General features: G+C 57.3%; 1 protein-coding gene across 10 annotated transcripts in view; it reads left to right on the plus strand.

Annotated features, from left to right (window-relative positions):
* Positions 1-991: 991 nt before the first annotated feature.
* Positions 992-12619, plus strand: part of ASPSCR1 (ASPSCR1 tether for SLC2A4, UBX domain containing) — a 41336-nt gene continuing 29708 nt past the window's right edge. For 3 of the 10 annotated variants that reach the window (XR_010110739.1, XR_008621579.2, XR_010110740.1), the window contains exons 1-4: positions 1030-1205; positions 2651-2706; positions 7110-7224; positions 9014-9114. Coding sequence is in view for 7 of the 10 variants with exons in the window: in XM_055100908.2 (XP_054956883.2) it covers positions 1104-1205; positions 2651-2706; positions 7110-7224; positions 9014-9114 (374 nt within the window). In the remaining 3 variants the exon portion in view is untranslated. Of the gene's footprint in view, positions 1206-1339; positions 1696-1740; positions 1807-2650; positions 2707-6074; positions 6138-7109; positions 7225-9013; positions 9115-12619 lie in introns of those variants that run through there. The other 7 variants (XM_063599501.1, XM_055100908.2, XM_063599497.1 and 4 more) reach the window with 7 other exon arrangements.

Below are 12619 nucleotides of genomic sequence, written 5' to 3' on the forward strand. Positions count from 1 at the left end.
TAGACTCAGCAATGACTGCCGGGTGGGTGGCTCACGTGTGTAATCCCAGCCCTGTGGGAGGATTGACTGATAACTGCACCAGTTCCCCCTTCCACAGGCTACTGTGCAGCTGAGCCCTGGCCAGGAGTCCGCAGAGACAGGCAGGCACATGGAGAGAGGAGTGCCAAGGCCCGGCTGAGCCATGGAGGTGGGGGGCGGGGCGGAACACGTGCAAGTGCTGTCCATGAGTGGCCCAGGTGCTGGGAGCTAAGCACATTCGACGGCTGCGAGTCAGGAGGGCAGCTCCTTCTGGAATCCTGGAGCTGGTGAGGCCAGGTGCTTTCCCTGCTGCGGTGACTGGCGATGGGAGTCTTTCCTGAGGCTTCCACCAAGCCCCTCCTCAGCATGGGTTGGTGCGGGAAGTCCTTGAGTGCCTGTGGGTCGGCAGGAGCTCCGGTGAGACTCAGGTTCGCTCACCCCACGGTTCTGAAACCGGTCTCCCGCCTTTCCTACCCTCAGGTTTAGGGACCGTCGCAGCAGCCCTTAGGGCTGCCAGATTCTGCACTCCCATTTTAGGATGAAAGAAATCAGGTCTAGACTGAGGGCCACGAGCCCCAACACCCAGGGAGGATCCGTACAGGGGCGGGGGGACTGCCCCAAACCATAAGGTCAGGAGGTGGACGCTGACCACAGGGACAGGTGGGCAGGGAAGAGGCTCAGCTGCTGGAGTGGAGGAAGCCGGGAGGGTCGGGGGAGAGCAGGGCACCGAGCTGGGGACGTGTCAGGGACGAAGCGAGGGTGGACGAGCGCGGACGGCTGGGACCCCGGGCCTCAGTGCCGCTCACCGGGGGTGACCGCGCGCCCAGCCCCGGCCCAGCCTGGCCCCGGCGAGCCCATCCAAGCCGCGCTTCCCGGAGGCAGAAGACGACCGCGCTTTCCGGGTCTGGCGCGGGCTTTGGCGGCCCAAGGGCGGGGCCGGGGCGCCGTGGGTGGGGAAAGGGCGGGGCCTGGCAGGACCCGGAAGTGCGCTGCGGCCCCGCCCCCTGGCCGCGTGGATGCGCGTCCTGTCTGTTGCCGATAAAGTTGTTTGACGCCGGCCCGGCGGCGGGTCACGTGAGCGGAAAATGGCGGCCCCGGCAGGCGGCGGAGGCTCCGCGGTGTCGGTGCTGGCCCCGAACGGCCGGCGCCACACGGTGAAGGTGACGCCGAGCACCGTGCTGCTTCAGGTGCGGCCGCCGGCCCGGGGCGGACGGGTAGGCGGGCGGGCCGGGGGAGGGGGTGCTGCGCCGAGGCCCCGCCCACTGCGGTCGGCGTCCCGGTGTTCGGGGGCGGGGCCTCGGCGGCCAATGAGCGGCCTCCTGAGCGGCGGCCCCGCCCCCTGCTCGCGGTCACCTGCGCTTCCGCTGGGGTCCCGGGGGTCCCGGGGGTCCCAAGTGGGGGCAGGGCGGTGGCGAGCCTTCCCAGGGGTGAGGTAGAACGGCACCGCGTGTCACCCGCATCGAGTACTCGGCGCCCGGCCGAGCCCAGCTCGCTAGGGCGCCGGGAAGAGGGAAGAGTGGAGCCCTAGACCGGCGTTCCCATTCCGGGGCGTCCCCCGGAGCGGGAGCCCGGGTTGCGCGGTGGCAAATGTCCCGGCCGTGGGGCCTGGAAGCGATTTTTGCCGAGTCACTCACTGCACTTTTACTCGGGCACCTTGTGACCGCGAATCAATTAAATGTAAAAGTATTGGCTGGGTGCGGTGGCTCACGCCTGTAAATCCCAGCACTGTGGGAGGCCGAGGCGGGTGGATCACGAGGTCAAGAGATCAAGACCATCCTGGCTAAAACGGTGAAACCCCGTCTGTACTAAAAAAATACAAAAAAATTTAGCCGGGCATGGTGGCGGGCGCCTGTAGCCCCAGCTACTCGGGAGGCTGAGGCAAGAGAATGGCGTGAACCTGGGAGGCAGAGCTTGCAGTGAGCCGAGATCGCGCCACTGCACTCCAGCCTAGGAGACAGAGCGAGACTCCGTCTCAAAAAAAAAAAAAAAAAAAAGTATTTATTGAGCCTCTGCTGCGTGGGGGATTGTGAGGATCCGAAGGTGCACACGACTCGGAGTTTGCGGGAGCAGCCCACGGCGTGGGGTCGCCAGGCCTGGGCAGGTGGAGGGCGCAGCCAGGAGGCTGTTGGTGCCAGGCGTGCAGAGTGCGGAAGTGGGGCGCTCCCGCAGAGGCTGCGCGGGACCCCTTGGTGCAAGGCCACGGCTTTGGCTTATGGAGAAGAGGGGCGGAGGCGGTGCAGGCAGTGGGAGCAGGTGCACAGAACCGTGCCAGAGCCAGGGGGTAGCTTGTGCTGGGCAAGTTTAAGGCAGGTTGCAGAACTACAGGGTTTGAAGGAGAGTCCAGGGTGTGTGCCAGGAAGATGCCCGTGTTGCTGTACTGCAGGGGAACTCTGAGTGGAGCTTTCCTACAAAACTGAGGGGATGGTGAGGAAGGGGGGGAGAGTGGACAGGATTTGCAGGTGAGAGTCTGCACTTGTTGCGGGGACCGTCCATAGTGTGGTCTTGTGCTTGGCTTTGCCTGGGCAGAGCCACCTGGCTCACCAGGAAGCTGAGTGCCCTTGGCTGACCTGGCCCACTGCGCCCGCTAGCCCTGCACACTCAGCAGTTCACCATCCTTTCATCTCACCCCCAGGTTCTGGAGGACACGTGCCGGCGGCAGGACTTCAACCCCTGTGAATATGATCTGAAGTGAGTTTGCTCCAGCTTAGCAGCAGGGTCTGAGTATATCTGTGCCCCTGCCCCCTGAACATACTGGCTCTCACTTGGAAAAGCCCCCAGGTGGTTTTAAACAGTCATATATTCCCTCCCAAGTCTGGAGACCCAAGGCCTTGGCAGGGCCACACTCTCTCCAAATGCCCTAAGGGAGAATCCCTCCTGCCTCTTCCAGCTTCTCATGGCTCCAAGCGTTCTGTGGCTTGTGGCCGCATTGCTCTCTGCCTCCGATTTCTTGTGGCCTTTCCCTGTTTTCTCTGTGTCTCAGGAAGACCCTTGTCATTGGATTTAGGGTCCACTTGGATAATCTAGAACGATTTATCATTACATCTTCAAAGACCAGGATCCCTAGTAAGATGTTCAGAGGTCCTGGGGGTGAGGACATTGACCTATCTTTTTTGGGGGGGCCACCATTCAACCCCCTGTAGGTTTTATTGCATTGAGTTGCATAAGTTCCCAGTGGGGCTCTGAGGGGAAAGAGCTGGCCATGGAGAAATAGGATGCCTTGAAAACTGCGGGTGGATCCCTGCAGTCTCACAGCCCCTGGAATTACACGTACGCTTCTGTGTGGGGATATTGTTCCCAAGAGAGGGCTTCTGCCAGACTCTCGAGGAGTCTGAGACAGCAGAAGGGTCAGAGCCCTCATATGGGTAGGATGTGCGTGTCTATCCCACACGCGAAGCTTTTCACTTTAAAGACCTGTTTTCTGGTGTTTTTTTTTTTTTTTTTGAGACAGGGTTTCACTCTTGTCGCCCAGGCTGGAGTGCAGTGGCACGGTCTTGGCTCACTGCAACCTCCACCTCCTAGGTTCAAGTGATTCTCCTCCCTCAGCCTCCCGAGTAGCTGAGATTAGAGGTGCTTGCCAACACACCCAGCTAATTTTTGTATTTTTAGTAGAGACGGGGTTTCACCACGTTGGCCAGGATGGTCTAGAACTCCTGACCTTGTGATCCGCCTGCCTCGGCCTCCCAAAGTACTGGGATTACAGACATGAGCCACCATGCCTGCCCTTGAAGACCTGTTTTTACAGTACTGTTGTCCTAACACTGGGGGCAGAGGGCAGGAGCTTGCCCTCCTGGCATTGCCCACCCTGCCTTACGAGGCTCTCCTGGGAGGAGTTTCTTAGGGGTGATACCTGCCAAGTCATTCCAGTCTTCTACCTTGTGTCTGGACTGTGTGAGAATCCCAGGACCTGTGCTCTGAGTGCCAGGTGGTCTTGGGCTTTCTGCCCCAGACCTTCATACCATCCTTCTCCAGTCTCTCTTGTCAACTGAAGAATGAGGTTCATATGTTTGGAAAGGAGGGCTTTATTTCTCATAACCGGTTGCAGCTTGCAGGGTGGCCATTCTAACAGGCTGGGAAGTGTAGCCTCCAGCCAGAAGCTGGAAACAGACACTTCAAGAGAGGGAAGAATAAGACAGGGATTCACACCGAATGGGGTGGCTGATACAGACGTACTTAATACGCTGTAGGAGGATCATGAGTATTCATGAAAGGAGAACTGTGCACACAGCTGAGCTTCCTGCCTCTTCACGGGTCCTATGTGCAAAAAATGGCAGTGCCAGCATGACCTGAGGGTGGAATTTTTGGCCTCTGAAGTCAGAGGTGAAGCAGGCTGGGTGAAGTGCCTCATGCCTGTAATCCTAGCACTTTGGGTGCCCGAGGCGGAGGATTGCCTGAGCCCAGAAATTCCAGATCAGCCTGGGGAACATAGTGAGACCCTGTCTCTACAAAAAAAGTAAAAAAGTAAATAAATAAATAAATGGCAAATCAGAGGACATGAAGACTGTGCCACGAAAACCCTGACTGTGCCAGAACCACTCCATGGTTGGTGGTTTCTTATCAGGAAATACCTGTGGGTTGTTTTGAAGAAACCGCAAGAGAGAAGGGCCTGGTGGGAGGTTGGCTGATGTCAGATACCAGCCTAGGGGTCTTTGGAAAGGGCTGCTTTCTGTTTATCCCTTAGGGAAGAGAGCCTGCAGGTGTGTCTGATCTCCCACCCAGCCATGGCCAGGAACTCAGCTTTCAAGGTTTCTGGGGTCCCCTGGGCCAAGAGGAGGCTGGTTCAGTTGGTTGGGGGGGGCTTAGGGTTTCATTTTTATTTCTTTTTTATTTTATTATTTTTTGAGGTGGAGTCTCGCTCTGTCACACAGGCTGTAGTACAGTGGCGCTATCTCGGCTCACTGCAACCTCTGTCTCCCAGGTTCAAGTGATTCTTCTGCCTCAGCCTCCCGAGTAGCTGGGATTACAGGCATGCGCCATCATGCCCAGCTAATTTTTGTATTTTTAGTAGGGACGGGGTTTCACCATGTTGGTCAGGCTGGTCTTCAAGTCCTGACCTCAGGTGATCTGCCCGCCTTGGTCTTCCAAAGTGTTGGGATTACAGGCATGAGTCACTGTGCCTGGCCATTTTTCTGAAACAGAGTCTTGCTCTGTCACCTAGGCTGGAGGGCAGTGGCATGATCTCAGCTCACCGCAACCTCTGCCTCCCGGGTTCAAGCGATTATTGTGCCTCAGCGTCTTGAGTAGCTGGAATTACAGGCACGTGCCACGCCTGGCTAATTTTTGTATTTTTAGTAGTGACGGGGTTTCACCATGTTGACCAGGCTGGTCTCAAACTCCTGACCTCAAGTGATCCGCCCGTCTTGGCCTCCCAAAGTGCTGGGATGATAGGCGTGAGCCACTGCACCTGGCCTCATTTTTCTTTCTTTTTTTTGAGACGGAGTCTCGCTCTGTCGCCCAGGCTGGAGTGCAATGGCACGATCTTGGCACACTGCAACCTCCGCCTCCCGGGTTGAAGCACTCCTCCCACTTCAGCCTCCCGAGTAGCTGGGACTACAGGCCTGCGCCACCACGCCTGGCTAATTTTTGTATTTTTAGTAGAGACGGAGTTTCACCACATTGGCCAGACTGCTCTCAAACTCCTGACCTCAAGTGATCTGCCCGTCTGGGCCTCCCAAATTGCTGGGATTACAGGCATGAGCCACCACGCCCAGCGCATTGTTACTTCTGACTGTTCGCCTGCCCGTGGTCTGTGTGGTGGTGTCTGGTGGGAACCAGTGAGTGCGATTTTGAGGCAGGTCCTGCAACACCATAGCCATGTTTTCAGGTGCCCTTTTCCTCTGCTAATGGTACCACTTGCTTACAAAGTGCAGCCGGTGCAGAGGAATGCAGCCCCAGGCGTGAACAGTGCCCTCTGCTCCAAGGTTCCCAGCCCGCCTGCCCTCAGGATCCCCCCGATCTGCTATCCTGTCTTGACGTAGACATTTCATGTGGCAATTTCCAGAGTCACTTTTCTGGCCAGTGTTGATATAGCAAAGTTTGTTCTCTCTTAATTCTTCCAGATGCCCCTGGGCTGTCTGAACTCTCTTCACTAGTTGTCTCCAACAGCAGCTTGCATTTCCAAAGTGAGGCCAACCACTTTGAGTATATTCAGATTTTTCTTTTCTTTTCTTTCTTTTTCTTTCTTGTTTTCTCTTTCTTTCTTTCTTTCTTTCTTTCTTTCTTTCTTTCTTTCTTTCTTTCTTCTTCTCTCTTTCTCTTCCTTTCTCTTTTATTTTCTTTCTTTTCCTTTTCTTTTTTCTTTCACAGAGTTTTGCTCTTGTTGCCCAGGCTGGAGTTCAGTGGCATGATCTCAGCTCACTGCAGCCTCTGCCTCCCGGGTTCAAGCGATTCTCCTGCCTCAGCCTCCCGAGTAGCTGGGACTACAGGCCTGAGCCACCATGCCCAGCTTATTTTTTTGTATTTTTAGTAGAGATGGGATGTTTTTGTATTTTCAGTAGAGACGGGGTTTCACCATGTTGGTCAGGCTTGTCTCAAACTCCTGAACCTCAGGTGATCCACCCGCCTCAGCCTCCCAAAGTGCTGGGATTACAGGCGTGAGCCACCGCGCCCGGGCAGTCAGGTTTTCTGTGGTGGCTCCAGCCGTGACGGCCGGGGTCTGTGACACTCCAGCTTCCGCGAGTGCAGCAGTGTTCACGCCCCAGTCGTTCTCTCTCTGTGTTTTCCGAGCGTCTGCACTGGGGCTGTCAGCACCCCAGACTCTGAAGGAGCAGCGCCCTCGGCGTGCCCCGAGGCCCACGTCTCCCTTTTCCCTGCTCCCTTCTGCTTGCAGGAGGCCCCATGTGATCGGGGACCCGCCTTGTGCCTCTGCAGGTCATGACGTCCCGCTGTTGGGGAGCTGCCACAGGACGTGGATGGCGGGGCGTGGATGGCGGGGCGTGGATGGCAGGGCGTGGATGGCGGGGCGTGGATGGCGGGGCGTGGATGGCGGGACATGGATGGCGGGGCGTGGATGGCGGGGCGTGGATGGAGGGGTGTGGATGGCAGGGCACGTCAGGCTCTGCAGGGCAGCAAGTGTGCTCTGGTCTGTCTTGCAGGTTTCAGAGGAGCGTGCTCGACCTTTCTCTCCAGTGGAGATTTGCCAACCTGCCCAACAATGCCAAGCTGGAGATGGTGCCCGCTTCCCGGAGCCGTGAGGGGCCTGAGAACATGGTGGGCAGTGCTCTGGGGGAGGCTGACTGTTTGGGGCACAGAATCGTTCAGCTGGCCAGGGACGGGGGACGGGACAGTGGGGGGTGCTGGGGAAGGAGGGACATGAGTCTTAGCACCAGTTCTGCCTTCGCTGGGTTGGGCCCAAACAGCTTCCTGATTTTTGATAACTGACAACTGAAAATGAGCATCTCATGTTTTTTTTTTTTTGAGCTGGAGTCTCGCTCTGTCACCCAGGCTGGAGCGCAGTGGTGCAGTCTCGGCTCACTTCAAGCTCCGCCTCCCGGGTTCACACCATTCTGCCTCAGCCTCCCGAGTAGCTAGGACTACAGGTGCCCGCCCCCACACCTGGCTAATTTTTGTATTTTAGTAGAGGCAGGGTTTCACCATGTTGGCCTGCTGACCTGGAACTGCTGACCTCATGATCTACCCGCCTCGGCCTCCCAAAGTCCTCCCAAAGGATTGCAGGCGTGAGCCTCTGCGCCCCACCCACGTCATTCTTCATGTGGAAGTTTTTCTTTCTTTCTGGGGTCAGTTGTGCCTTCCCCGGCTCAGGGTGTCAGCAGCATTCACCCACCAGCCTGACTACCTGCTCATAGAATTGCCCAGAATGTTAGAGCCCAAAGCGCTGCATGGATGCCACAAGGGCAGCCTGTAATCCCAGCACTTTAGGAGGCCGAGGCGGGCAGATCACCTGAGGTCAGGAGTTTGGGACCAGCCGGCCAACATAATGAAACCCCGTCTCTACTAAAAATACAAAAATTAGCCGTGGGTGGTGGCGGGTGCCTGTAGTCCCAGCTACTCAGCAGGCTGAGGCAGGAGAATGGCGTGAACCCGGGAGGCGGAACTTGCAGTGAGCCGAGATTGTGCCGCCACTGCACTCCAGCCTGGGCGACAGAGTGAGACTTTGTCTCAAAAAAAAAAAAAAAAAAAGCAGCAAACATTTACCATCTCATGTGGCTTCTGAGGGTCAGGAATCTGGGAGCAGCTTAGCTCAGCGTCTCTCCTGAGGCTGCAGTCAGGTTCGGTGGAGCTGCAATCTTTTGAAGCCCCCACTGGGACACGAGGACTGTCTCCAACACAGTTCACTCCTGTGGCGCCTGCATGTACCCGCACACGTACCTGCACACACCCGCACACCCCCACACACACCCGCACACACCCCCACACACCCGCACACACCCCCTACACCAACATGCACACACCTCCTACACCAGCCTGCACACACCCACACACCTGCACACACCCCACACACCTGCACACACCCCCACACACCTGCATGCACACACCCCCCACACACCTGCACACACCCCCTACACCAACATGCGCACACCTCCCCACACGCACACCTGTGCACACACCTGTACATGCACACATCTACACATCTGCGCACATACCCGCACACACCTGCACGCAAACATGCACACACACGCCCACATCTGCACGCACATGCGCACACCTGCACACACCCACGCACCAACATGCACACATCCGCACACATACCTGCACACACCCGCACACACCTGCACACAAACATGCACACACACACGCACACCTGCACATACCTGCACACTCACATGCACACACGCATGCTGGTGCAGCCCTGCCAGGGAGCCTCCAAGGCCCTCACTCCAGAGTGAATAGGAGGGCAGCCTTCTCCGTGGGGGTCAGCCTCTCCCTGGAGGCCAGGGCGGGGCAGTCACCCTCTCTGTGTCTGGAGAATCAGTCTGGGATTTAGATGGAATGGTTGCTTTTCTTCCTAAGGAAGTTTCTCATGTCTTGTACCCTCCAGGTTCGCATCGCTTTGCAGCTGGATGATGGCTCGAGGTTGCAGGACTCTTTCTGTTCAGGCCAGACCCTCTGGGAGCTTCTCAGCCATTTTCCACAGACCAGGTGAGCATCAGTGGGCTGGGGGCTCTTCCCTACCCTGTTTGCTGGGGAAGCTGCTGTGGTTACTGGGTCTGGTTCAGAGCTGGACACCCAAGCTCTGTGCTGGCCTGTGGTGCCTCTTGGCACTTTGCAGTCCTTTATAGAGGAGGGGTGTGTGGGCTGCCGGTTCATGAGCAGCGGCCTCGGGGATGGCTGGTCACAGCTCATCGTTCTGAGCTTCCTGGGCCCAGCGGCCCAGCCTTGCCCACCTAGAAGAGCAGGAATGTACTTCTGTCCTTGTGGGGGCCTGGTGAGCACTAAGGGGAGACGTTCGGTGCTGGGGGCAGGGCTCCCCATGCTTGATTCCCCTGGATGGGATCATAAGGTCTCTTTTTTTTAAGAGGCAGGGTCTCACTATGTTGGTTACCTAGGCTGCTCTTGAACCCATGGGCTCAAGCAGTTCTCCCATCTCAGCCTCCCAAAGCGTTGAGATTACAGGCGTGAGCTCCTGTGCCCCACCAGAAAATCTTCCTAATAGTAATTGGATGGCTGGGCACAGTGGCTGGGCAAAGTGGCTTGCACTTTGGAAGGCCGAGGCTGGCGAATCGCTTGAGCTCATGAGTTCAAGACTAGCCTCGGCAACATAGTGAAACCCCTTCTCTACAAAAAATAGAAATGTTAGGCCAGGCATAGTGCATGGTGGTGCGTGCCTGTGGTCCCAGCTATGCCGGAGGCTGAGGTGGGAGGATCACTTGAGCCGTGGAGGCAGTTGCAGTGAGCCGAGATCGCACCGCTGCACTCCAGCCTGGGCAACAGAACGAGACTCTGTCTCAAAAAAATAAATAAATAAAAATAAGTAATTGATGTGTATCAGTTTCTGTCGGTTAATGGTTTAAACATTGTTCCTGAATGTGTAAAAATTGGTGCTTTGTCAGTTTGGGTGTTTTCATCGTTGGCTGGAAGTCTCTGTCCACAGTAAAAGGCTCAGCAGAATGGAAGGGACTTGGGGCTGGGGTTTGCTGTGAGCCAGGGGGTTCTTGCCCTCCCCGGGCCTCGGTTTCCTCACCTGTGCCCCGGCTGGTGTGTGGATGGGGTGAGTTCATATCTTGAGGACCGAGCATAGGGCCTGTGGGAAGGTGACCTCGCGTCAGGCGCTGGGAAGGTGACCTTGCGTCGGGCGCTGGGAAGGTGACCTCGCGTCGGGCCCTGGGAAGGTGACCTCGCGTCGGGCGCTGGGAAGGTGACCTCGCGTCAGGCCCTGGGAAGGTGACTGTGCGTTGGGCGCGCTTGGTGGCCCCAGGGCTGGGCCTGCTCCCGTCTGACAGTAGTGCCGCGCTGCATGGCACGGGTGTTGCGTTTGTGGGTGAGGGCGCTGAGGTCTGCACGTCGGGTCTCAGCGGTCATGGGGATGGAAGCCACCCCAGTGGTTGTCGGGGTGAATGGAGGCCCCTGGAGATGGCAGCGGGTTAAGCACGAGCACGGAATTCTCCCTCCCAAAACGGAACTCAGACAACAGTGACGGAGCCTAAGAGCAAAGCCAAAGCCACGGGCAGGGGTGAGCGGGACCCGAGCCAGGAGGTGACGGAGCCTAAGAGCAAAGCGAAGCCATGGGCAGGGGTGAGCGGGACCCGAGGCAGGAGTGGCGCCGGGCAGGGAGGCAGGCAGCCCCAGGCGCTGTGTGGCACTGGGTGAGGAGCAGGGATCCCGGTGCCCTGGCTCTGTGCTGCTTCCTGAGACGAGAGTGGCAGAGGGCAAGAAGAAAACCAAACAGCGCGGGGAACAGAAGTCAGGAAAGATGAACGTCTGGAAGGAAATGCCCCTGGGCCGGGCGGTGCCCCCGGGCGTGAACAGAATCCAGTGCTCCCACAGGCACAGGTGCTTGGTGAGGGCCGTCCTCCCTGGCTGTGCTGTCAGTCATCAGATGGGGATGGAGGTAAGGAAATGGCCCAGAGTGGCCCGGGGCTGCCACTGGGGAGGGGCCGAGGGTATCTGGAGAGGTGGGGCCGGCATTGTGGTAGCATAAGCCTCTTCAACAGACTTTGTAAACCTCGTGTGAAACTTAGTTTAAGAAACAACAGGCTTGGCCAGGCTTGGTGGTTCTGGAGGTGGCTTTGGAGCTGGCTTTGGTGGTGGCTTTGGAGGTGGCTTTGGTGGTGGCTGTGGGGGTGGCTGTGGGGGTGGGTTTGGGCGCTTTGGAGGAGGTTGCAGTGAGCTGAGATCGCACCATTGCACTCCAGCCTGGGTGACAAGAGCAAAACTCCATCTCAAAAAAACAAAAAAAAACCAAAAGAAACAACAAGGCCGGGCACGGTGGCTCACACCTGTAATCGCAGCACTTTGGGAGGCTGAGGTGGGTGGATCACGAGGTCAGGAGTTCGAGACCAGCCTGGCCAATATGGTGAAACTCCATCTCTGCTAAAAATACAAAAATTAGCCGGGCGTGGTGGTGGGTTCCTGTAGTCCCAGCTACTCAGGAGGCTGAGGCAGAAGAATTGCTTGAACCCAGGAGGTGGAGGTTGCAGTGAGCCAAGATTGCGCTCAGCCTGGGCAACAGAGCGAGACTCTGTCTCAAAAAAAAAAAAAAGAAACAACAGAAGTGGCTGGGCATGATGGCTCACGCCTGTAATTCCAACCCTTTGGGAGGCCGAGGTGGGTGGATCACCTGAGGTCAGGAGTTCGAGACCAGCCTGGCCAACATGGTGAAAACCCATCTCTACTAAAAATACAAAAATTAGCTGGGCACAATGGCTCATGCTTGTAGTCCCAGCTACTCAGGAGGCAGGAGAATCACTTGAACCCGGGAGGCGGAGGTTGTGGTGAGCTGAGATTGCGCCACTGCACTCCAGCCTGGGTGACAAAGCAGGACTCCGTCTCAAAAAAAAAAAAAAAAAAACAAGAGCAAGTGGGGCAGCTCTTTCGAGACACCAGGGACAGCAGGAGGCGGTGGGGCCGTTGGTGGTGAAGCCCGGAGCCCCCAGCCTGCGGCCCTGGTTTGTGTGGCAGTGTGGGTCTGTCTGCGGGTGTGTCTGCACGTACACCTCATTTGATGAACACTCACACCTGTGGTGGAGAGTGATTTGTGGCTGACTCTGGTTGCTGGTGAATATGCTGTGGACATCTTCCTGAAGGATCCCGCACCTGTCACTCCTCACAGCCATGCTTTTCCGTCGTGTGGGTGTCATGTGGGTGTTGCGGGGCATCTGGCTGTGTCTCAGGGCATCCCGGGCAGGGCTGCAGCAGAGTGTGCAGCTGGAGGCCTTTGCACCTGGTCACCCACCCCAGCTTCTCCTGTGGGCTAAATTCCAGAGGTGGAATTTAAGATAGTGCTTCTTCACATTTCATCTCCAGGCCGGGCATGGCGGCTCTCACCTGTAATCCCAGCACTTTGGGAGGCTGAGGCAGACGGATCACCTGAGGTCAGGAGTTTGAGACCAGCCTGGCCAACATGGTGAAACCCCGTCTCTACTAAAAATACAAAAAGTAGCTGGGTGTGGTGGTGAGGGCCTGTAATCCCAGCTACTTGGGATGC

Source organism: Pan paniscus, chromosome 19 (genome assembly GCF_029289425.2).
Source record: "Pan paniscus chromosome 19, NHGRI_mPanPan1-v2.0_pri, whole genome shotgun sequence".
Lineage (NCBI taxonomy): Eukaryota > Metazoa > Chordata > Mammalia > Primates > Hominidae > Pan > Pan paniscus.